This window comes from Ochotona curzoniae, unplaced genomic scaffold (assembly GCF_017591425.1).
Source record: "Ochotona curzoniae isolate NIBS_2020 unplaced genomic scaffold, NIBS_Ocur_1.0 contig_4514, whole genome shotgun sequence".
NCBI classification, from domain to species: Eukaryota; Metazoa; Chordata; class Mammalia; order Lagomorpha; family Ochotonidae; genus Ochotona; species Ochotona curzoniae.
Genome location: NW_024466312.1, coordinates 3,325,286 through 3,351,454, shown reverse-complemented (window position 1 = coordinate 3,351,454; position 26,169 = coordinate 3,325,286). Strand labels below are relative to the sequence as shown.

At 44.8% G+C, this 26,169-nt stretch overlaps 1 protein-coding gene across 1 annotated transcript in view; it reads left to right on the top strand.

Moving 5' to 3' along the window:
• Window positions 1-9,114: 9,114 nt before the first annotated feature.
• PECR (peroxisomal trans-2-enoyl-CoA reductase) overlaps window positions 9,115-26,169 on the top strand; it is a 28,223-nt gene continuing 11,168 nt past the window's right edge. Inside the window, exons 1-3 of the mRNA XM_040986481.1 lie at window positions 9,115-9,292; window positions 16,298-16,431; window positions 18,137-18,302. Of these exons, the coding sequence (XP_040842415.1) occupies window positions 9,169-9,292; window positions 16,298-16,431; window positions 18,137-18,302 (424 nt within the window). The 5' untranslated portion in view covers window positions 9,115-9,168. The remainder of the gene's footprint in view (window positions 9,293-16,297; window positions 16,432-18,136; window positions 18,303-26,169) is intronic.

Here is a 26,169-nt window from a genome sequence, read left to right as displayed (position 1 = left end):
GCCCCCAGTGCCAGCTTCTGCCAGCTGATGCTGTGGCTAAGCTCAAACAACCCTCACCCACTCTAATTTTGTTTGCACCAGTAGGAATAATCAGCCCAGCCCGGCTTTTCCCTGATCTAGTCCACATGAGGCCCACAGGTGTTGTAGCCCTGCATGGTCTGGTCTGCCCCCATCCCAGCCCATGCTCTCCTGTGGGAGTAGCTGTCCTGCAAAGGAACCCTCCCTTATTCCCCTGCCGGCTCTGCCTTTTCACTTCCTTGTTCTCATGCCTGCTGGTTGGGCACTGCAGTCCCTTCCAGTACAGGCAACCTCACCTTGGCATTTTGTATTGTGCATTTGTCTTTGTTGTGACCAAACCTGGCTCGACCCACACTGTTTTGGTGCTTGGATTTGCCAGTGGATGACGTGGACAGATTCAGCCTGGTCTTCATCTGACCCCTGCCAAATGTATGCCAGTGGGTAACTTTCCATGGCCTGTTCTGGGCTGTTTCCTATCATGTTTCTTGTGCTTACCTGTCGGGTCTGTGTCCTGCCAGAGGAGTTGCCCAGGCTCCTCCATCAGAACCTCTCCCAATGCCAGGTTTCACGCTTACAAGTGGGTGCATGAGCCAACCCTACTCAGTCCACCTCCTGTCATAGCAGGAACTGTGGCTTTTCCTGACTGGCCTTCAACCCAATCTGGTTCTTGCTGTTGGATGTTCCAGCCCAGCCATGATTTGTCCATATCCACATATGGCTCACACATGGCTCAGTAGGGGTTTGAGACCTTGCCTAGTCCATCCCACATCTGCCCTGGTCCTCCAGGACACCAGAGGGTGTTGGGGTCTGGCCCGGTTCGGTGCATCCAATCCCAGTACACACTTGTGCCAAGGGAGACTACAACCGTTTCCAGATCAGAATGCAGCCCCCATTCCAGGTTACACGCCCCTTGGTGGGAACCTCAACCCAGCTAGGGTTGTCCCCTTAGCTCCCCAACCAGGCCTGTTCCCAGCCATAGATCACTTGCATGCCAGTGGTTGCTCTGACTCAGCTTGGCACAGCCCCTCATCTGTCCTGACCTCTGCCTTAGACACTGTGGCTTAGTGTCCCTGGCTCATACAGACCAGTAGGTACACGTGCCTAGCTCGGCATGACCTGTGTTCTGTCCTGGTCTCTAGTTTTGCTTCTGGGCTAAGGTTTGCTCAGTCCTGCATGATCTACCCTGTTCCATTACCAATTGACACATTTGCCAGCTGTTGGAACTACTTTTCCCAGCTTGTCCGAACCCATGTCTGGACCACATGTTCACCAGCGGGAGCTATGACTCACCAGGAGAGTTTCCCAAGTTCTTCCACTTAATCCACTCCCAGACCCAGATCTCATGCATGCCATTGGGTTTAGGCCAGTGCCCAGCGCAGTCTGGCCTTCCATTTGGCCTTGTATGAGCTGGTGAACGTTGCAGCCGGCCCACCCCACACCCTAATTAGGATGCACAATCAGGTGCTGCTGCCCTGACCAGTCCAGACTTGGGGGTTCCTTTACCTGTGATTGATGGCAGGCTCCTAGGTCACACCTAGCTTAGTCCATCACCACCCCAACTCTTGAGATAACCAGTGGGGCTAGAATTTTCACAGGATGTGGCCCATATATCCCTCACAGAATTTACCCCTGGTTATGGTTTTTGAGTGCTAATTAATGTAATGGCTTGCTTAATGTGACCCTTCTTCTGATCCATCATCATGTCAGGTAACATGATATAATTCTGCAGGACAAGCCCCAAGCATAGCTTCTGCATGGACTGGTATTTGGTGGTCAGCATTGTTTAGTGATTACAAGTTTTACAAAGGAAGAGTTACTGCCAATGGGAATCTTTGTGAATGCTTCACGTCCTAGAAGAACAATGGGTTCAACCTGGAGCTAACTAAGCTAACTAAGCAAAGAACCAAAACCCAAGAGCTCCCAGGCCAGGTGGCCAGCAGGCGGAGCCTGGCACCAAATGGTGCACTGGCCGCTGGGGGATAGCTCACCACATGCACATGGTGGCTGTTGTCTGGGATCCAGGCATGAGAACCCTGTCCTGAGACCCAGCAGCAGCCGGGAGGCTGCTGGAAGTTTAAACTCCCAGGCCCAAGGTCACGCCCCTCCCCATCCCATTCACCGCCCAATAAAGGCAGCGGGTGAGTCCCGGACCTGCCCAGTCATGGAGACCTCCCCCCTTGGTGTACTCATCCAGAAGGGAGCAGCCCCCAGAGCCCAGGCAGGCCCGGGAACAGCTCACCATGTGAGCTGGTGGCTGTTGTCTGGGATCCAGGCATGAGACACCCTGTCCTGAGACCCCTAAACCACTCTTAAAGGAAAGCCTGCTGACAAGTTTTTAATTCATCCATCAGTTTCCATACCTCCAGTGCTACCTGTTCAATCGAACAGGCCGTCAGCTCTTTTATCTCCAGGTCCAAAAGAACACTTTTGATTTTCTGGCTTCTACTCAAACTGCATTCCTATCATTTCTCTGCTCAACAGTAAAAGGTATATTTTGAAATCATGAATAAAATTGTCCCATCATTTTTTCCCCCTGAAAACCCTCCTATGACTCTGTATTGTGACAAAGTGAAGTATAAACTTTTCACTAGGCTTCGGGCTCTTGCTCATCCCATCCTGTAGCTTTTCCTCACACCTTACATACTGCGGTCAAACTGGATGTCCTTACACTTCTCAAGAGTGGCAAACACGTTCCTGTCTGAGGCCTTCTTCAATGCTGTCTTCCATTGGCACACCTTATCCTATTATACATCATCTCCATTCCCCAAGTCTGTCCAAAGGTCACCTGATACTCAACCTGATAAAAGTCCTTGTCTGCTTCTCGTTGATGTCTCAACATATGAGATGAAGACAATTATCTATCACCTCGAAGAGAGTCTAACCTCTATGAAGCATACCATGCAACTAAACTAGGTTGTTCAGTGAATTTTTTAAATGACTGGGTAAAAATTCAGCACTATCAAAGACTTGTTAAGGACTGAAACAGTAACAAACTTAAAGCTAAGCTGCCATACCCACAGCCATGTAGCTAGTGGGCAGGGGTGAGGGTCCCCACCATGGCAGAACATGGGGTTGGGAACGAGCCACATGGGACTGGTTGTTGAGCCCTGCTGTGAACTAAACATAAGGACAGCCAAGAGGGAGGCTACTGGTGGCTGCTTGAAGCATATAAACTGGACCTCCGTAGAACAGGCCATTGTACACATGTCAGCCAAGGCACGAGGACAGGTGATGGAATGGCTAGTGGGGCCTGAAGGTTAGCCCAGGTCTAGGCTGCTACACTTGCTGATGCAACCTGCATCTACCATAGCATGTGAGAACTAGGTCTGGGGACAGGTGTGGTAAGAGTGGGCAGGGGTTCACCTGACTAGACAGCTACACATGCTGGTAGGTATGAGAACTAGAGCTGGGGGCAAGAAAGATTCTGCAGGCTGAGCCAGGTCACAGTACCCACCAGAGTGTGCAGAAGTCAGGTGTGGGCATGGCTTAGTAGTAGTTTAAGAGGACGCCCAACTAGGGCACTGCACCAACCAGTGCCATGAGAGCTGGATCTGGGGTGAGCAGGGCCAGGCTGTTTATCAGCTTGTGCCATAACCAAGTCTGGACGCCAGCTTGGTATGGGTTCTCTTTGACCTGGCCAGAGCACCCTGTGATGGGCATGAGTAGTGTCTGGAGGTAGCTGAGAGGATGCACACCCATTTGGGTCTCTGATCAAGGTGGGAAAGATCAGGTGTGGAAGAAGGTGGGTAAGACAAATGTTTTGGGGTTCCCCACCCCGTGTCCTCAGGGGAGGAGGAGAATGGGGCTGCTCCTTGCTGTCAAACTTCATCAGTGGGCCCGATGAGGTAGCCTAGTGGCTAAAATCCTCGCGTTGTATGCACTGGGATCCCATATGTCGTCGGTTCTAATCCTGGCAGCCTCACTTCCCATCTAGCTCCAAGGGCATGCCACGGCTCTCCTGCCAGGCATGTTCCCAGCCCCAGATCTTATGCCTGCCAGTGAGTACTGCTGTCCAGCCTAACTGACTTGCACCTGGCCCAAGCACTTGCCAGCTGGTGTTACAGCCTAGCCTGATGGCCTGTACCATTCTGGCTCTTCTGTGCAGCAGCAGGTGCTGCAGCCTAGCCTAGCCTGACTCACTCCTGTCCAAGCTCTCATGCTCATCATTGGAAGCAGTAGCCCAGTAAGAGAGTCCCCAAAGTTTCCCTCCCAGGTCCGCTTCCAGTCCTGGGTCTTGTGCATGCTAGCGGTGCTGCCCTATATGTACTTCAGAGGTAGAGCGAAAAATGATATGAACTCTAACAATGAGTGATTCAAATGGTTTTAATTCTCCTGGGTGGATGTGGGATTCTGACTCAGTTCTCCAGTAAAAAAGATATCACATTGGTGCTGACCCAAGTTCCATCAGAAACCCACTAGCAAACTCAATATGGTATATATTCTTATAATGAGATGGACAATGATGTATAGCACGGGAGCCTCATTAACAGAAACCAACAGTTCTTCAGTTCTTCAACAGTTGGTAAAAAGCCAAGGGCTCACTATGCCACAGAATGAGTTATCCTACCAGCAACAGGAGTTTTGTAGGGCTGAGCCATCAAAATATAGCTTAGTCAAGACCTGCCACTGGTCCGTTTCTATGCAAAAAACCAAGTCTTTATCATCCATCCCTAACCTATATGTTCTGGAAATCTCATCCACTGTCATGTTTTCCTCTAGTCTGCTCATACTTCTCTATTCCCAGGTTTCCAAGGAGCAGCACTGACCTGATGTCTTCTTCAAATCCATCCAGGTCCTCAGCAGAACTGGTGGAGCTGGTGGATACAGAAACCAGGAGTGTCTGAACCTCTGTCCTTATGCCCATAGCTGAGAAGCAAGTAACATCCGGCGATGATGCATGGCTAGATAAAGCTACTAGATGCCTGAGTCGGAACATAGGAAGGAGTGTTGGGGACTACAATACACACCAGAGTTTGGGTCTCATGAGAAGCAGGAAATGACTGCTCCTCTTTTGTCTATCTACAGAACCCCCATGTAAGTCAACTCCCTGTAGCATGCTTTGTTGCCCTGGCCAAATCCTCATTTGCAGTGCTGGCATTGTGGCATGGTGGCTTAAGCTTGTACCTGTGATGTCAGAATCCCATATGAATGCCAATTTAAGTTTCTGTACTTTTTAATTTTTTTAAAGATTTATTTATTTTTTATTGCAAAGTCAGATATATGGAGAAGAGGAGAGACAGAGAGGAAAATCTTCTGCCCAATGATTCACTCCCCAAGCGGTCACAATGACCGGAACTGAGCTAATCTGAAGCCAGGAGCCAGTAGCCTCTTCCAGGTCTCCCACATGAGTGTAGGGTCCCAACACTTTGGGCCATCCTTGACTGCTTTTCCTGGTCATGAGCAGGTAGCTGGATGGGAATTAAAACCAATGCCCATATGGGATCCTGGCATGTGCAAGGTGAGGACTTTAGCTGTTGCTGTCAGCCATTGTGGCCATTTGAAGGGGGTGAACCAGTGGATGAAGTCTCTCCCTCTCTATAATTCTGCCTTCCAGACAAATAACATTTTTTTTTTTTACAGTCAGCACTTGGAATACCTGTACCCCATATCAGCATGCCTGGGTTCAAATTCCAGCTGTACTTCTGGTCTAGCTTCCTGCTAATATGTTTTTGAAGGGAACAGTTGATGGCTCAATGGCTTGGTTCCCTAACATACGTTTGGGAGGACAGGATTTAGTTCCAGGTTTCTGGCTTCCACCTGGTTCAGCTGTTGAGGGCTTTTTAAAAATCTCTTTCCAATCAGCGAATTATTAAAAAAATAAAATAAAACTCTCTTACAGAGAAAGCTAGGCCTGTTTTATATTGTCTGAAATTTTCTGTGAAAGTTTTGCAATTTGTCTAAATTTAAATGAATTCCTAAGCAGATAAATGACAAAGAAAACACAGAGGAACTGCCATTTTGCCACCTTTGACTGAAGATGTTTCTAAATGAGGGTTTTACTTGGGGTTAAGAATATTAGGAATGAATTTTTTTCTACCTCTCCCAACGTGGACCTGCATGACTGCAGCCATGAGGGTGGAACACCATAATTTTGAAGTTAAACTACAATGTGTGAAGTGTGCTGTGCCTTGCCCTTGTCCTACTGTCCTTTCAGCTCTTCTCTGGTTTGTGTATGTGCCAGTCTGCCTTGCATATCTCCTGCTAGGGGGTAGAGGCTGAATCTCCAAATTGTGCCTTGGTTTACCATCAACTAGGAAATAGCCACCTTTTTGCCACTGAAAATTATTAGCCCTTGGCAGGAAGACAACATTACCATGTAAAGATGAATAGGAACTTGGCTCAGATGGGGTCCACTGATTGAACTATGACATCAAAACATCTTGAAAGTCCCAGTCTCTATACAATTATGAATTGATTATGGAGACAGCCAGGCTGCTGTCCTTCTGCTGTGGTCTGATGATCAGCATTTCTCTTGTCATTGTGTGAGATATCTGGTCCCCCAAAGGCTCTTCCATTCAGGAAGGCTCAGGGGCAACTGGAAATCTGCAGAGGAAAACTTTGTGGCTGCAAAGGTAGCTGATTTGAAAGAAATTTGGGCATCTCTTGTGAGAGCTGTAAGTCCTGATCTTCCTCCATCTGAATGTTCATTTTGTTATGCTCCCATAGTTCTTGGCGCACACCCCTTCCAATTCCCAATTCCCAATCCCAGCCTACCTACATTTAGAGTATACACTGTACCAAAACAGGGAAACTCCAACAATGTCGCTCACACTGCTGTATCCCCCTTAGCTACAATAGGTGCTCACTAAATACTGGATGGATTCTGCAGACTGAAAGTCTTATTACTGACACTTTTCAGGGAGGCAGGCAGGGTGTGACTGGATGCCTCATTGGCATTCCATCAGCATCAAGATCCTGCGAATCTACATGCTGAGAATTGCACCAGCCTTGTCTGTCAGGAGCCAGCAGCTGCTCTGCAGAAGGGAGATAAGGAAATGACGGGCAGATGGACGGGGGAGGGGCGGAGAGCTCCTGTGAGCTGAGAGCCTATTACAGGAGGAAGGCAGCTGCACTGCTCACTGGCATGACAGAGCCAGGGGTGAGGTGCAAGGTTCTTGGCCCTCAGCAATGCCTTTCCCCCTGAGAACAAGAGGAGCCTGGGAGACGGAGTAAAGGAAGGAGCAAGGCAGGATTCAGCCACGGGAGTGGTCCAGGCACAGCAGCGGAGTCTCCCTGGCCAGAATTGGAATCTGCAAACAAAGGGTCCACAAGCAGCAGGACCAGGGGTGCTTCCAGGCCTTCTGGGGTTGGCAGGCTTTCTAACCAGATTTTTTCCTGATCTTTCTGCTGCTAATCCTACAACTTCTTTGCAGTGGAGGATTGGTGCTTTGTTCTTCTTCATGACTGGGGGCCCGAGTGGCTGGTAGACACCTGTCTTTTCAGTGAAAGAGATCAGAATCCCTCTTGTCATCCACACAGCATTACGCTGAGGCCACAGGACAGCCATGCCCACACGGACCCAACCCTGAGAATCGACAGGGCCAGCAGAGCTCAGCAGTCATGAGGCTATTACCTGGAGAAAGAATTGAATAAGCCTCGACCTTCAAGAAAGGGAGCTTAGAATTTTCTGGAATAAGGCATTTCCCCACCTCAACTGAGTCAACATTTTTTTTCCCTTTGGTTTTATATACACAAGCTGTCATTAGAATCAGGGAATTACATTTTTCTCCAACTATTGATCTTTCCCATTTTTTTTTTTGTTGTCGTCGTCTAAAGGACGTGACCGTGTTATATTTTTTGTCTGTTGGTCCTAAATACACAAGTACCCTAAGTACTGACTGCTTTATGAATGGGAACCAGCAGAGGTTTCTTTCTTTCTTTAATGAGTGTGGACTGGAGTCTGTCAAACCTGAAGCTAAAGGAGGATGGGTCTCTAAGGAACTGGGTGAAGGGTAAGAGATGCAGGGAGCTGCCTGGCAGGAGGGTGGGACCAGCACAGGCAGTGATGCCTGACACCCGCCCCCCCCAAGACAGCCGGTCTTCAGTCGGCTTCCTGACTCCTACGCGATGGGCCCAACAACAACACAAATGGCAGCAGGCACGAGCTCTTACATAAGGTGAATCCCTGCCCCGGATTTTTGAGTCACACCACCCCAAAACGGCATGCCACCTGGATTGAGAAGCTGCACCTGACAGGTCTGCCAAATCTGCCAGATGCTTAGGGAGAAAAGAGAGAGCAGAATTCGAATAATAAACCAGGATTACTGGGCACCCAAAACACGGTGGGAAATGTCCTCCAGACTCGCCCCCGTGTAGGGAACGGACTGCAGGGCAGGGCCCACGTGCACCTGCAGGGGCGCCGTGCAGGAAGCATGCGTCCTTCAAGGAAAGATCCTGGCAGAAATGCAACGAATCTCAAATCTGCCAGCCATGGCTTCTCTCCCTCACTCTGGGGTTGGAGGCTGGCAAGGAGGTGGAAGAGGGCCCGCGTGGATTGCCTAAGTCATTTATCATCTGGGTTTGGGGGAGTAGTTGCAACGGCACCTCCTCTTCCCGCTACCTCCCAACCCGGTTCCTTCCTGGAGGGGATCTGAAGGTCGGAGGGTCCCCTCGGCCAAGCCTGTCCCTTCGCCCCTGCCCAGCTAGCTGCCTTGTCGCACACCCAAGGGGACAGTGCGGGCACCGAGCTGCAGCCTTTTTTCTCCAAGATGCACTGGGGATGTCATCTTAATAAATCGTAAGAGCAGTGGCCCTTAGGATTGAATTTTCAAAATAGAGCACACCTCTGCTGCTTAATATATGTATATATTTTTTTTGCATTTTTCCTTCCCCTCCCCCTTCCCAAATGGCATCAAAATTCTTACAAAGTGAATGAGGAGTCTCACCGGCGCAGCCCGGGGACCGACGGAGGCGGTAGGAAGCCGACGGCCTGAAGGTGGCCGCAGGGGAGCGCGGTCCAGCCCTGGGAAGATGCGGAGCTGATGGACGGGGCGGGGCCTGCCCTGGGAACAGGCGAGTAGCCGGCGCTGCTGGGCGGGACCAAGGGCTGTGGGCAGGGCTGGTCACATGGGCGCTGCCCCAGCTCCGCCCCTCTCTAGTTACAAACGCGGCTGACCGTGTGCGCGCTGGTCTCTCAGTCGGTCCGTGGTGATGGGGTCGTGGGCCAAGTGCAAGAGCTGCCTGACGGCTGGCTTGCTGCAGAACAAGGCGGCCATCGTCACTGGCGGGGGCACGGGCATCGGAAAGGCCATCACCAGGGAGCTCCTGCACCTCGGTACGTGGGCAGGCCATAGCGCCGGGGGGAAGTGCAGCGAGCCCTGGTGGAGACACCAGAGCCGGGACGCACGAACGGCCTCCGAGTGTGGAAGTCCACAGCAGAGGAGGTGCAGATGAGGCGAGCCGGGTGACGGCGCGAGGGCCGGGGAAAGCCAGAGTGTCCTCTGCAGGACTGGGGAAGGGCAGGGAGCGCACAGAAACACTGTGCCCTAGGGAAGCAATAAGACAATCTGTGAAAACATGCTACGGAGTGAACTATGTATACATAACTGGATTAATCTAGTCTATATATTGGCGTAATAGGAGTGGTTAGGAAACACGGGGAGGCTACACTTAACTGAAAATGATTGTAAAGACCTTCAGAGTTCCTCGAATTATCTTCTAAACCAGGACAGAAACCCTAAGGAGGGAAACAGGTGCTTCTACCTCTTGGAAGATGTGAATCCTCTGAGTTTTACAACTCTAGAGTTTGAGGGTTTATGGAGAACGAATGCAAGCTCTAACAGATAAAGAACTCTGGAAACTGTTGGAGCGCAAGTGCAATGATAACAGGTTAAACATTCCAGAGGAAGAACTGCACACAGAGGCAGTCAGGATAAGAGACAATAATCCACTTCGTGGATTACTGAATGCACAATAGAACCGTGGCACCGTGAAGTTCCTAATTAAATTTCAGAACACTTGGAAAAGTGAAAGTGTTGAAAAGGGGTGAGAAGTCTAGGGCCATACCACCGTGAACCCCCCGATCTTGTCTGAAAAGGGAGTGAGACACCCAGGAATAGCAATGATTGTAACCTTTGTGCAGAGCAGTACAGAAAAAAAGACGCACAAGCCTTGATGATGTTGTAATCTAGGGCCTTGTAATTTCCTCTCAGCAATTTTCTCCGTGGAAATGATCAGAGCCAAAGAGAGATGCAAATTCAAGAATGCAGTGCTGCTGGAGTTGTGGAACATTGGAAATAATGTAAATATTCATTATGAGCAAAATAGTAAATTAATAGCAACGAGACATTATGCTGCCCTTTCATTATATTGCTTTTGAAGAGAAAGGCATACATTTAATTATAAAAGATTTTGGAAATGACACTTCTATTGTCATGGAATATGTTTAAGCATTCTATCCTATAATGAAAAATAGACTAGAAGGATGTTTATAACATTGTTAACAATTTTTTTTTGAAAATCATTTTAATTTGGGGTGGCTAGACTTGTTTTCATATTTAAAATCCCTTTTTTAGAAGTCACAGGTAGATTTCCTTAATTGCCATTGTGTGCCAAGTCCTGGCATAGTATGAATTCAAAAACGAAACCAAACATGATGCGCATGTTCCTTGACTTAAAATGAAGTTAATTTTCCATAAACTCAGCATAAATGGAAACGCATCGAATGCCCCTGACCTACTGAACATCCTAATTTGGTCGAGTTTACCTTATGTGTTCTCAGAACAATTGCATTAGCCTGCAGTTGGGTAAAAACATCTAATGTGGAGTCTGTTTTAAAAGACAGTGTTCAATATCTCATGTAATATTGTAGGGAGAAGTGAAAAACTGAAAGTTATGTGAATATGCTTTCACGTCATTCATAAGTCAGACAATTGCTGAGTCATACATTTGGTACAGATTGCATTTGAAAATAACTTAATAGTTACATAATGAGGTGTGGGATATCAACATTTTCCTAATCTGACCCTGGCGTAACCTTATCACTGTCAGTGCCTGTTGCGTTGCTAACACCAATTCTATTCCCTCTGAAGAACATCAGAATCTGTGATCACTTCCTACAAAAGCCAGACACTAGATTTCTGAACAGATTTGTAGCATCCTAGATGAACTTTTCATGGATTTTCAAGTATTTGAACTTTATTCTTGCTTGGTAATTTTGTGGTAGCCAAACACTACTGGCTAGGTTTGCGGTAAGGGGGCTAGCTATTTTACCAGTGCAAACGGAAGTATAAGCACCATGTCTTCCCAGAAAAAGATTGTATATACTTAAAGGATCCAATATGTAATTAGTTTTTAAGATTTATTTATTTATTTAAAAGGCAGAATCAGAGAGAGAGAGAGAGAGAGAGAGAGAGAGTCTTCCCTCCACTGGTTCACTCCCCAAGTGGCCACAATGGCCAGGACTGAGCCCGGCTGTAGTTCAGAGCCAGGAGCTTCTTCCGGGTCTCCCATGTGGGTGTCAGGGACACAGGCACTCTGGTTGTCAGCTGCTGCTTTTCCCAGGCCCCTAGATGGGAGCTGGATTGGAAGTGGAACAGGATTCAAACGGGTGTCTATATGAGATACTAGCGTTGAAGGCAGTGGTCTTATCTGTTATGTCACAATACCAGTCTCCATCATTCTTAATCTTACTAAAAATGAATTTCCTTAGTGAAGGGATATAAAATAATTTTATTATGAATTTTACATCATTTTTTGATGTCAGCATTATTTTAAAAATTGTTACATAAATCCAAATTAAGCAAATAAAATGTTAGACAATATTTAATCCTGCGTAAAGGCTGTTGCTTTTATTTTAATGTGAATTATCATTTGGATTTGGAGGTGTGGCTTATGAAATGGTGATTATTGCTTCGATGTTTCCTTTGGCTTAGAAGACAAGGGAGAGGGCCCGGCACGATAGCATAGTGGTTAAAGTCCTCGTCTTGCACGCGCCAGGATCCTATATGGGCTCCGGTTCTAATCCTGGCAGCCCTGCTTCCCATCCAGTTCCCTGCTTGTGGCCTGGGAAAGCAGTTGAGAATGGCCCAAAGTGTTGGGACCCTACACCCAACACGGAAAAGCTCCTGGCTCCTGGCTTTGGATTGGCTCAGCTCCAGCTGTTGTGGCCACTTGGGGAGTGAACCATCTGACGGAAGATCTTCCTCTCTGTCTCTCCTCCTCTCTGTTTATCCACCTTTCTAATAAAAATAAATAAATCTTTAAAAAAAGAAGAAGAAGACGAGGAGAGCCAGTATTTCCAGGAACGAAATGTAGCAGACAGATTCCGGCCTCCTTGGTCTTGCACATGCTTGTCAGAGGGAGTCCTGATTCTGCCATGGAGTATTCAAAACCATTCAATCTGAATTCAAATCTTATCCTTATCTTCATGTTGTCCATCTCCTTTCTGTTATTCACGAGAGCCTACATTTGGTATTAAAGATAAGAAGGTAGAAAAAGCAAATGGAAATCTTGACACAATATTGAAATATTTCTTTTCTTATTATTATTTATTTCAAAGAGTTGTTAAGAGAGAGAGAGATGAGATGGTATCTTCTCTTCACTGGTTCATTCCCTTTATGGCCCCGGTGGTCAGAGCTGGAATCAGGAACTTATTCTGAGTCTCCCAAGTAGAGGGGACAGGGGCCCTAAGCCACCTTCCACTGCTTTTCCCAGGCCATTAGCAGGAAGTTGGATTGGAAGTCAGAAGCGAAGCTATTGGGACTTGAACTAACGCCCAAAAGGGATGCTGGCATTGCAGATGGTAGCTTTATCTGACACACCACAGTGCCATCTCGTTTGCTTTTTGTTGGAGAGACAGAGATTTTATATCTTTGGTTGACTTCCCCAAGACCTGTGTTTTATACAGAATTGCTTCATTGTTTTCTGTAATACTTTTGCACCATAAGTCAGGTTTGCACGCAGTGAAAAGCTCTAGCCATTAAGATAGATAGCTCCAGGCCCGGTGTAGTAGCCTAGTAGCTAAAGTCCTCACCTCTCATGTGGTGGGATTTTAGGTGGTCACCAGTTCATATCCTGCCTGCTCTGCTTCCCATTCAGCTTCCTGCTTGTAAGATATTGTTCAAGAGCATCTTACTGTACTGTGCAGCAGGTAGTTCACAGTCTAGAGTGAACACAATGTAGGCTAAAGATCGAGCTGTTTAACTCTGCTTTATAAAACTTATTCCATGCATGTGTACTGAACCATGGCTGTGTGCTTGCATAACAGATCCAGCAATGACAAGGCACCTACTCTCCAGGGGGGTGACCAAAGGCTGTTATTATGAAATAGTGAAGACCAATATGCTGCTTTATAGTGAGGTCAGAGCTATGGTTGTGTTGGCGGAGCAGTGATCCTGCAGGAGTGAGAGGAGTTAGCAATACTTCCCAGAGGTCGCATCTACTTCCTGTTCTTTGCTTGGAGGCAGCCATAGCAAGCATTTCTGCTTTGTATGGTGATGCTACATTTTACATATATATGGATCCCAAAGTTAGGCAATACAGGATATAACATGTAAGGCGATGCATATGTCAGTTAGCTTGATTTGATAATTCTGCAGCAAATATTGTACCAAAAGACAAACATTGTGCCCTATAAACATATACAGTTGTCAATTAAAAATGAAAAATTTGAAGCAATAAAGCTATTTTAGTATATTATAAATTGTGAAAAATACTAAAGATTTATTTTTATTATTTTTCTTATTGGAAAGGCGGATATGCAGAGAGGAGAGACAGAGAGGAAGATCTTCCGTCCGATGATTCACTCCCCAAGTGAGCGCAACGGCGAAAAATATTGAGAATTAAAATGAATCACTACTAGATGAAAATATTAACAAAAGGAGCTTGAATAGTGCTGGCCAAGGAGTAAGCATTTAGCCTGTGGTTTAAGGTGCCCAGTTCCCAGAATGGAATGCTGAGGTTTGGTTCCTGGCTACAGTTCGTGAACCCAGCTCCCCATCAGTGTAGGCCTTGGAAGGCAGAGATGACTCAAGTGATCGGCTTTCTGCCGCCCACATGGCAGACCTGGATTACCTTCATGGGCTCTGGTTCTGGCCCTGACCCACAACCCCAGCTACTGTGAGCATTTGTGGAGTAAATCAGTGAATGGGATTGCTACTTCAAATACATTTTTCAAACAGTGCTTCTCTCTTCACATTGGATACTGTATGATATGGAGCAAAATCTTCTTTGATTCCTTGTAAAAATTGTAATGTTCCTGTCTACATTTGTAATGTCTTACAACATTTTATCCTTTGCACGATGAATATCAAAACATCTCTATGAGTTCCTTTATGTAGGAGGGCTTTGTTTTTAGTGCATGTAGGTCTTCTAGGACATGTTCATCTTATTTATCTTATTTGTCATAACCACTTTCCTCACTTATGTTGATATGTTTCCCTTATTGAAGTCTTCTGGCTGCAAAGCTGTAGCCTCTAGAATGTGACCAGGTCAACACGTCCATTCCTCTTGTAGCTCCACTGCTACCCTGTTCTAATTTCACTTCTAGCGTTGCCGCTTTCCATTTCTTTGTTCTTTCATCTTTACTGGCCGGTCTCTTTACTGATCATTCTTTCTTATAAAACATTATAAGAGTCTATCATTTTTAGTCATGGAGGCAACACAGTTACACTCTTCCTGATGCCTCTCTGAACTCAAGAAAAGTTGCACCCCATGACTGCAAGACATTGAAAGAAGTACCAAGTTAGTCACTGATCATGATGTGCACCTGCTGTTTACCTGTTGCTATGCAAACTGATTATGTAGCTAGTAGGACAGTTTGTATTTTATATCATTACTGATAGCTAATATTCCTTGGTAACGGAAATTCAAAGTATGTTCTTGGATAACTGGTCTTACCTAAGTCACAAAGGCAACTGGAATTAGTGTGAAACTGGTGCTGAGAAAAACAAAAACTGCCCCTGCTTCACTCTACTCTTCCTGACCATCATGCTGTTATAATAAAGGGGGAAGAACTTCATTTCTACCCATGCTTTACATCCTACAGTACTTCATATAATTTTTTGCCTTACACAAATATCACTGCTTTTTAATAGGTCTGAATAGAATAAAGACCTTTCCTATTTAGCCACATAACTGCCATTTCTACTTCTGTTTCTGCTTTTATAGAGATTTTGATTTTCCTCTGATATCATTTTCCTTCAGCTTGTAAAACTTTCTTGAATTTTCCTTTGTGCTGTAAAGCTGCTCTGTTGAAGGCGGCCAGCTTTCATGTGTATGAAAAAAGTCATGTTGCCATCACTTTGGAAAGATACATTTACCAGGTAAAGATTTCTAGGTTAGTAATCTTCCTGATTTAAAAAAATTTTTTTTAGTCCTTTAAAGATAATGTTATTATGATGTCTTCTGGCTTGAATTTTCCTTAAAGAGGTCTTCATCTTTTTGTTTTCGTTTTGTACCAGGTCTGTTGGTTTTCTCAGGTTGTTTTTGAGAATGTTCTTGTCAGCATCACTGGCTTATTTAATGAAATCATCAGAGTCTGTCTTTATTCCTAGACTTTTCTCCCTGTTGTGGGTTGTTATTTTCCTGGTCTTTTACATGGCCTAGCAATTGTTTTGGATGGCAGACTTTGACTCCTACCTTATTGAGTGTTGATTATTTATATTCTTGTAAATATTCTTGAGTGTTATCATGGGGTCCATGTAGGCTACTTGAAAACAGTTCAACTTTCAAAGAGGTTTGCTTTTCGCTTTAATGATCTGAGCAGATTGGCCTGTTGTCTCACTGTTGTCTACTGTGAAATATGTTTCCTGGCAGGTACACTAACCATCGCCAGTAAGATTTGTTCTCTCTGCTTGTTTCAGAGAGTTTACCCAATCTGGTTATATATTCTCATGCACTAATCAGTACTTACTTGGAGACTCACGGGGGACTCTGGCTCTTGCTCTGTATCTCTGTTGTTGGTAACGGCCCACCCTGGGCTCCTGGGTCTCCCAACTTCATCTCCTCCACCCGGAGAGACATCTACATTCCTGTCATTTGGAAGTGAGCTGCACCGATTGAGGATATCAATTAGTTTGTGTTGACCTTCGCTTGGGACAAGTCCAATGTTACTTCATGTCCAGTACACCAAATCATTATTTCACACACTTTGGTCCAGATTTTTAATTGTTTGGAGCTGGAGGGTAAATTTGGTTGTTATATTCCATCCTGTCCAGAAACACACATCCTAATTGAACTTTGTTAACAGGAACTTGTAAAATGTCTTCTCACCGTTATTAACTTTTGACATCGGGAGGACTCTGTGTATTTACTTGTTATTTGGCTGCTTTCTCCTCAGGCTGCAATGTGGTCATTGCCTCCCGGAAGTTGGAGAGATTACAGGCTGCTGCGGAAGAACTGAGGGCTGAGTTACCCGACAGCAGCCAGGCTCAAGTCACTCCCATACAGTGCAACATCCGGAAAGAAGAGGAGGTGATGAACTATGCCATTGTTTATTTACTCCTTTTAATGTTCTGTTGTGATTCTTAAACCTGGCTGAGCTCAGGCTCCCCCGAGGTGCTGGTTTAGGGCGAGAGTCTCTCAAAGGCATCCTTGTACTCGGGATTTGCTGAGCCAGTGACCTCAGGAGGAGGACAGGGGAGAAAACTATGTAAGGAAACTAAGCAAGGATGTTACCTGGAGATAACCTTTTGCCTTTTAGGTCATTTCTTGGCGTTCATCTCAACCTGATGGTATTTTTTGGGGCTGAGAGCTTAAAAAATAACATGATTACCCTGCTAAGATTCCAGGCCAAAAGAGATACCTTGTCATTAAAATTACAATTTTATCTTTGTGAACTGTGAGTATTAAGTCATTCACGTAGGGTTTTTAGATTGTCTCCATTGCTGCCTTTGTGTTCATTCATTCCTTGTGTTACTCGGGTTTATGGTTCACTGTAAGAAATGGGAGCTCTCTCATAGAAAGTGTCCCACTGGCATGCATTTGGCTTGGGTTGGGGGCAGACCAGGCTGAATCTGTTCATGTCATCCACTGGTGAATCTGACCGCCAGAACAGAGTGTGGGTCGAACCAGGTCCGGTCGTAACAAAAGTAACACGCAGGCTGGAATGCCAAGGTGAGGTAGCCTGAGCCGGATGCAGCCGCAGCACCCAACCACCACAAGTGAGAACCAGGAAAGGAGGCGGCAGAGCTGACAGGAGAAAAAGGGGAGGCTCCATAGCTGAACAGCAAGTTACACTGAGGAGCGGGAGCTGGGTGGGGGGTAGACTAGACCAGGCAGGGACACAGCGCCTGTGCACCTCATGGGGACCAGATTGGGTGAAAACCAGGCTAAGCTGACCAATCCCATTGGAGTAAGCTACAACCAGAGTTGGTGAGGGTTGTTGGGCTTAGTTGTAGCAACAGAAGGGTACTGGGGACAGACTAGGTTAGTACGCCATATATACTGGCAAGCCAGGGTAGGAGGTGGGCCTGGTTGAGGCTACTGTGGGCCGCCCTGACTGGGCTGCAACTCCTACTAGTTCGTGCGAGGGACAAATGCGTCCAGGGTGGAACCAGGCGGGACTGTAAGAAGACACGGGTGGAGACAGAACCGGCCCAGCAACTGCAGCCGCCAACTGTCCGGGGCAGTGGACTGTGACGGGCCCTATGCTACTAAAACAGCAGGAATCTGGACTGGGAATACCTCAAAATCTCTTCGAGGATCTTCCCATTCAAGACACCGGACTCGGAGTCCTAACCAGGGAAAGACAGGACAAATCAAGCAACAACCACAGACATCCGTTGGCAGCAGAGACTGGGCAAATGGAGACCCTAGACGGGACTGTATCAATCAACGAACTCTTCAACGACCACATCATGATTGGGGTGGCGAGACTGGCAACGACCCATGAATAGTGAACTATTGGAACCACTTGATCGAGTATCTCGGAGCGCACCCCACTCCAGGGACTTGGGGCGGGCGGGAGATTGGGTGGGGCTTCTTCCTCTATATCCCCCTTTAGACCTTGACCCTTTTTTACCTCAATTAAATTTGTAAGGATTGTCAAAATTAAAAAAAAAAAAAAAAAAAAAAAAAAAAAAAAAAAAGAAATGGGAGCTCTCTTCGGCTTCTAGAGCAAGCTATCCCTCCAGGCAGAAAGTTACATTATTCAACTTTTATGTCTATTTTTCTTTAGGTAAAAAATTTGGTCAAATCTACCATAGATATTTACGGTAAGATTGATTTCTTGGTCAACAATGGAGGAGGTCAGTTCCTGTCTCCTGCCGAGGACATCACGTCAAAGGGTTGGCATGCCGTGATTGAAACCAACCTGACAGGCACCTTCTACATGTGCAAAGCAGGCAAGTGTCTGCATTGTCCACAGCGGTCCCTCTATGGGTAGAGATCACAGAGTTTCTCCAAAGAGAAACTGCTAGGACCTGCAGTCTGAGAACACTAACAGTTACATCTATACGGCTTTGAGATGCTGATGGGTACATTTCTAGACAGTTATCTGGCAATATTTTAAAATGCTAGCATTCTTTGACCTTCTGGTTTTATTTCTAGCACTTTATTTTTTTCCCATTTTTTTAATTGTTATTATTTCATGATACAGTTTTATAGGCTCTGGGATTTCCCTTAACCCCAAACCCACACGCACTGATTACCCCTGTATTATTACTAAAGTATAGTTCTTCATAAGCAGTCATAAGTCCATCATTGCAGGCATGGACAATGGCAGAGAGTCCAGCATTCTATTGCCAAGATATAGTAAACAGTTTCATTGGAAGTCCATCTTTGTCTGGAAGTAGAGGTGCATACTGCATTGTATCCTCACATCTGGATATGATAGTCTCCATTACACAGTTACTATACATCCCCTTAAATGAAAAGTCACAAAACAAAATCAACGACAGGAAAAAAAAAATAGAAATTTACAATGCTACTGAATGACTAACATGTTGCCGAAGAAATGAAAAAGAAAATCAGGACCCTTCTTAAAGAAAATGATGCTAATGTATGACCTATGAGTCAATGAATAATTTAATATGAGTAAAAAGGCTTTGAAGAAATGAAACTAAAAATCAAAACATCAAAATCCATGAGAGATTGTTTCTGCTGATCTTTGTTGCTCAGATATGTCTTCTGTAGTCAACAAATAAATGGGTTTTGTTTTTTTAGTTCTGTCTGCTAACCAATAATGTTTGATTGATGAGCTAAGCCATTTACATTCAGGGTTAATATGAATAGGTGGTAATTTGGTCCTGTCCTTTTAGAAATGGGTTATTTGTTGTTTGATTTAGTCTTCTGTTGTTATTTTACTGGGATTTCACATTTGCCTCTGGTTTTGGTGGGTGCTATTACTTTTCTCTGTCAAGAGAACATCTTGAAGTATCATTTTTAGGCAGGTTTGGAAGAGGCATATTCCTTTAACTTTTCTTGACTGTGGAAGAATTTTACTTCATTTTCAAAGACAAAAGAAAGCTTTCCTGGGTATGTTATTCTGGGCCAATAATTTTTTGCTTTTAGAATCTGGAATATGTGACTCCGTTCTCTTCTTGCCTGTAGAGTTTCCTGTGAGAAGCCTCCTGTGAATTTAATTGGCATTCCTTTATATGTCAATTGATTTTTTTCCATGTATACATTTAAGGATCTTTTTCTTGTGTTCAATTTAAGAGAGCTTGATGATCATGTGTTGTGGAAGATCACTATTGATCAACCCTGTTGGGAATTCTGTGCCCCTCCTACGTGTTGTTTCCCAATTCTTTTCCAGATTAAGAGAATTTTCCTTTATTATTTCATTGAATACATTTGTAAACCCAGCTTGTCTTTCTGCACCTTCTGGAACTCCTCATAAGCTTTTATATTTGAACTTTTAATAGTGTCCTTTAATTCTTGAATGCTTTTTTTTTTTTTTTACTTAACTCAGCTCTGCTTCCAGTTTTTTGATTGTTTCTTCCGGTGACAGAAAATGTCTTCCAATTTTGAGATTCTTTCTTCTGTCTCATTCATCTTATTGAGATTTTGCACTGAATTTTTAATTTGCTCTGCTGTGTCTTTCGTTTTCCAATAATTTGGCTTGATTTTGTTTCAGTGTTGCTATTTCCTGTGTGACATATTTAAATTCCTTGAACGCCTGCTTTACTGGCTTCTCGTTGTTAATAAGAAGCTTTATAATGAGTTTTCTGAATTCTGTATCTCCCTTTTTCTTGATGTATTCCTCAGTTAACTTTCAGTGTTGGCAAAGGGTTTTGCTCCTTTGCAGGGGCGTCTTCAGCAATATTCATTGTGCCTTTGTCTCTTCTTCTGCTCTTGGTCAGTGTACTTCTAGTTATCAGATTCTTCTGCCGGTTCAGTTTTCTAAGCTGTGTCACCCACAGGTCTACAGTTCGATTTTACTTACTGTGATTGGTAAATGGTTCTTTGTTTGCAGTCACTTGTACCACTCCCGCGAGTTTCAGGATTTGGATCTTGTGTTAGACTTCCACCACAGTCTCCATAGCCCCAGCTGCTTGCTTATCAGTCTCCATCTCCTGTGATACCATGCTGTGGCTACACCATTGTCTATATGCCTTTCTCCCTTTTCCAATTCGAGCAGTCCCGGGACTAGGTAGATACCAGGTGTCCTAAATAACTAGGTTATTGATGGTGCTGATCTTTCCAGAACTTGTTAACCATTAGTTCTAAGAGCTACCCAGACTTATTTTGACCTGTAGGATGCTAAAGGCGGTATTTCCTGTTGGACCAGTTTAATGCACTGAGCTGTTAGTAAGTTTGCTTCTAGCTCCTTGCATGCACAGCTCCCTATTGTCCTTCCAGTCCTAGAGCCTCTGCCACACTCTACAAAATGGTGCCTGATGTGCCACTGGTGGAGTTCTGTATCTGCTGGCAGTTAGATTTTGGGGCTACCCAGACCTATTTTGGGTGGAAGTTGTAGGATGCCACATTGGTGCAATGCATTGAGCCGGAAATGAATTTGCTCCCCGCTGAGTGCATACATAGTTCTGTCCCATAGCCTTTGCCTCCCTTCACAACCCTGTGAGGCTCTGGTGGGGAGCTGGACAGTGTAATTCACCCTGTTCTTGCATCGCCTGTTTGGGATCTGCTGCTCTGTCTCTGCTCTGTCTCTGCTCCTGGTCAAATCAAACAAGTCAGCAGGACAGACAGTTCTTTACCTGGGTTTACCTGCTGAGCTCCCAGTGTACTCTCCTTGCCACCTAGCTGCTGGTAGAGTACTGGCTGCTGGTGGAGCTCGGATCGCCACTCGCTGTCTGCCACTGCAGTATCTGGTCACTGCAACACCACACCATTGTCTCCATTGCTTTCCCATGCCCATCAGTCTCCAGGTGTCCCTCTGCTGTTGGCCTGTCCTCTCCTATTCCCTTGAATGTGATCTCTCTGCTTCACTCTGGCTAATGATTCTTCATCTGTTTAAATGTGTCTTTACCCTATCCTGCCGTCTTGATTCCTCTCATTTCTAGGACGTTATAATGAGAACATTTTTAATGACTCAGGCAAAGATTATACAAAGTTTGTCACAGAACTAGAAGACACAATCAGACTTTGTTATAAGGGAAGGGGCCCATTAAATCTATCAGAAGCAATGCATTGATTCATTCTTCTGGGAGAATACCAAAGTTAGTGTTTGTGTACTTTCTGAAAACCTCTTGGCATCCATGGATAGCTTTGGTATTAAAGGTTATATTCCATGGGTGGTTAATATTAAACTCCTGAAGTTGTGTTGTGCCAGGGTTTTCTTACACACCTTCCAAGATTTTCTTCTGTTAGAAAAGGCAGGACATGCAACTCTGACCTGAAGATTCTTTACCCCACATGGAGTAGTCTTTATTTTCTTACCATCTGTCAGGCAAAAATCTTGCTCACATTCCCAAGCTTCATTTTTCCTTTTAGGTTAAAAAATATGTATGTAGCATTCTGAGTAAATTATGATACAGTGTTGACTGCTCCAGGTAAGAAAATAAATAAATAAATAAATAAAACTTATCTCTGTCACTGAAAGTCCAGGTTAGTAGTCTAGAGGTGGTACAATTGTCTCATGAATATTAGTAATTGAGTTTCTTATCACTCCACTCTTCTTGATTTGTTGCTTTCACTTTTGATTTAAGCAGACTTATTTGGTTCATGCCCTCATATCTGCATTGCAGAAAGCAGGAATGGGGAAGAGTGTTGACAGTCATCCACTTCTTACAGGGGCACCATCTGGAAGCAGTGCTATTATGTTTACTCATGTTTATGTTAGAAGTCAGTTGAATGATCCTTCTTGACTGTGAGTGAAATAGAGTCTTCAAGGGAACAGCTATGATCCCAGCTACAACTTCTACTTGCATGCATAAAGGGAAGAATGAGTTTTGGCGAATAGCTAGTATTGTTTAACCAAAATGTCATAGCTCAAGGCTTTTACTCATTGATAACTATGTAAGTAGTCTTACCAATTCAAGGTTCATTGCTAACAACTGTAATTAAAGTTGAGCAGATTCTGGAGAGATGGCGAGGTGGAGAGCCTCCATCTGTTTGCTCACTCCCTAAATGCCTGAATGGTGCTGGTTTGAGTCCTAGCTACTCCACTTCCAATCCAGCTCCCTGCTAACGCACTTGGGAAAGCAGTGGAGGATTGCTCAGGTGCTCAAGAGTCCATGTGGAAGATCTGGATGATGCTTTTGGCAACTGGCTTTTGTCTGGCCTAAGCCTGGGTGTTTCAGCCATTTGGGGAGTAAACCTCCGTTGGGAAGATCTATGAACTCTGCCTTACAAATAAATAAAATGTATTTTTAAAAAAAGAAACAGAATTTAAATAATGTGGAAACATTGAATGTGTATGGGTTATAAGTTCCAGTATTATCAATACTGGAATACTTATCAAGATATAATTTCTCCCAAGTTGATTTACAAATTCAATGACATTCCTAAAAATGTTGGCAGAGATGACAAGAAGCTCCTAAAAAACACACAGAAATGCAGAGGATCTGGAATTGCCAAAATGGTTTTGCAAAAGAAGAATGTTGCAGGACTAATACTTCCTTGATTTTAAGACTGTGTGGTACTGGTACAAGGATAGATGTACACACCAGCATTGTTGGGAAAATACAAATCGCAATCCCAGTGTGATGCCACTACAAATCCACTGGCTTCACTGTAACCAGAAAGTCAGTTATCCGGAAATGAGGCCTTGCAATGTATTTCCAATAAGGATGGAAACCAGTGGAGCCACTTTTGAAAGCTCCTTTTTTAAGAAGTTAGCCCTAGGAGTAGGCATTTGGTGTGGCAGTTATGATGCTTCATTAGGATGTGCACAGACGATATCACAGCACTTGCATCACAGCTCCTGTTTTGAGTTTGGCTTCTCCACTATCAATCAAGCTTCCTGACAATTGTACCCTTGGAGGAAGCAAATGATGGCTAAGACATTTGGGTCCCTGCTGCCCACCTGGGAGCCTTGATTGAGGTCCAGACTTCAGCATGGTCCAACCTGCCTGCTGTAGATATTTAAAAAGTGAACCAGTTGTAGGGAAATCTCTCTCAGTGTCTCTGTGCCTTTCATATAAAATACGAGATTAAAAAAAATAGACAGCTAAACATATGGTTACTATATAATCTAGCTGTTTCATATATAGGTGTCTTATGTGTCTAAGAAAATCACCAATGTTCTAAGAATTGTATTCATCATCATTCCAAAGTGTTACTAATCCAAAATGTTTATCAGCTGATGAATGGCTAAGCAGAATGTGGTCTAACCATGTAATGGAATACTACTCAGCAGTAAAAGGAGCCAATGAATGTCAAGATGAATGAACCTCCAAGTGCAAGAATCAGAAACAAAGACCGTGCTAAGATACGAGAGTGATTTGTGCCCAATATTCATGAAAGATTTTAATCCCCAAAGTCACATGGTAATACTGGTAATGAAAAGGAAGAAATTTACCCCAACCCTGGAGTTTAGAGATGGGCTGTTGGGAAGTGATAAGATTGAATTACATCATGATTGAATACTGCTGAGGCTAGACAGAGAATGACAGGGACTACATAGATCTAGAAAGACACATAGGTTCTCTGTGTCTTTTTATGTGATCCCCTGGCTATGGTGAACTTCTGGCAGTAAGAAGGCCCTGGACCTTGTAGCTTGAACTGTGAACTAAAACAAACCTTCTGTTACAAAACATTTATCCAGCTTCAAGCAATTCCTCATGGCAATAACAAGCTGATGCAACCACATTATACATGATTCACAGTTTATGGAATGTTCAGAAAGGGCAAAAGTGCATCAAGAAAAATGAATGTTTTCCTCATCTTCAAATGTGTATGGAAGTATGAGGGTGAGGATGAAAATGTTGCAAAACTGGATTGTAGAGATGACTGCCCAACTCCATGTATTTATTAAAAATGATTCAATTAGGGAGAATCAAGGTGGTGGAATAGGGTAAGGACACGTTTAAATGGACAGAGAAACATTCAATCAGGATGAAGCAGAGAGGACACATTCCAGAAAATAGGAGAGGACATAACAACAGCAGAGGGTTATCTGGAGACTGACAGACGCAGGAAAGCAGTGAATACAACAGTGTGGTGTTGCAGTGACTGATACTCCAGCGGCATTCAGCTAACAGCCATCTGAACTCCACCAGCAGCTGGAACTTCACCAGCAACCAGGTGGGAAAGGACTTTCACTGGGAGCTTGGGCAGTGAACCCAGACAAAGAACTGTCCATCCTGCTGGTCCATTTGATTTAACCAGGAGCAGAGACAGAGCAGCAGATCTCAGATGGGCAGTGCAAGAACAGGGTGGATTTCAACAGCCCAGTCAGTCTCCTAGAGCCGAATTGGGCACCATTTTGTGTAAGGAGGCAAAGGCAAGGGAAAGGACTGAGCATACGCTGAGCTAAGAGTGAACTAATTTCTGACTCAGTGAACTGCAGCAACGTGGCATTCTACAGGCTCCATCCAGGGCAGATCTGGGAAGCCTCCAGACATGACGGCCAGCAGGTCAAGAAATCTAGTAGTGGTACATCAGGCGCCATCTTGTACACTGTTGCAATAGCTTTAGGACTGCAGCGGACAACAGTGAACTGTGCATGTGCTCCTGAGAACTCACTGAGTTCACTGGATTGCACTGCTCCTGCAGGAAAATAATACCGACTGTGGCATCGTACCAGTCAAAATAGGTCCGTGTGGCACCCAGACCTAACGTCCAATAGGTTCTGACAAGATCAGTGCCACCAACAACCTAGCTATAAAGGACACCTGGTGTCTCCCTAATCCTGGGACCTGCTCAAAACAAAAGTGGGAGAAAGGTTGCAGAGAAAACAGTGCAGCCTCAGCACAGTATCACAGGAGGTGGAGATTGGTGAGCCAGGAGTTGTGACTACGGAGTTCTTGGTGGAAATCTAACATAAGAACCCAGTCTTGGAACTCACTGGAGGTAGTGGCACAATTGGCTGCAAGCAAAGAGTTGTGTACCAACTGCAACAAGTAAAATCACATTGTAGACCTGTGAGTGACACACCTTAGAAACCTACCCCAAGGAGAAGACTCTGCTAACCAGAAGTACAATGACCAAGAGCAAAAGAAGAGACAGAGCCACAATGAATATTACCGAAAACTCCCCTGCAAAGGAGCAAAACCCTTTGCCAACCTCAGAGTTAACTGAGGAAGACATCGAGAAAATTGGGCACACAGAATTCAGAAAGATCATTTTAAAGCTTCTAATCAACAATGAGAACACGTAGGAGTTCAAAGAATTTAATTTAAGGAAGCAATAAAGCAAATCAAGGCTGATATATCCGAAATTAAGAACACAGTAGAGCAAATTAAAAGTACAGCGGAGCATCTCCAAAGTAGAATGAAGCAAGCAGAATTTCAGAATTGGAAGGTATCTCCTGTCATCAGGGGAAGCAAACAAAAAGCTGGATGCAGAGCTGGATCAGGCCAAAAAAGCATTCAAGAATTGAAAGACACTATCAAGAGGCCAAATATAAGAGTTATGGGAATCCCAGAAGGTGCAGAAAGAGAAGCTGAGTTTAAGTCTGTATTCAATGAAATAATCAAGGAGAATTTCCCTAATCTGGAGAAAGAATTGGGAAACAAGATCCAGGAGCGACACAGAACTCCCAATAGGCCTGATCAAAAGCAATCTTCACCAAGACACATGATCATCAAGCTCTCTTCAATTGAATATAAGGAAAAGGTCCTTAAATGTGCATGTGAAAAAAAAATC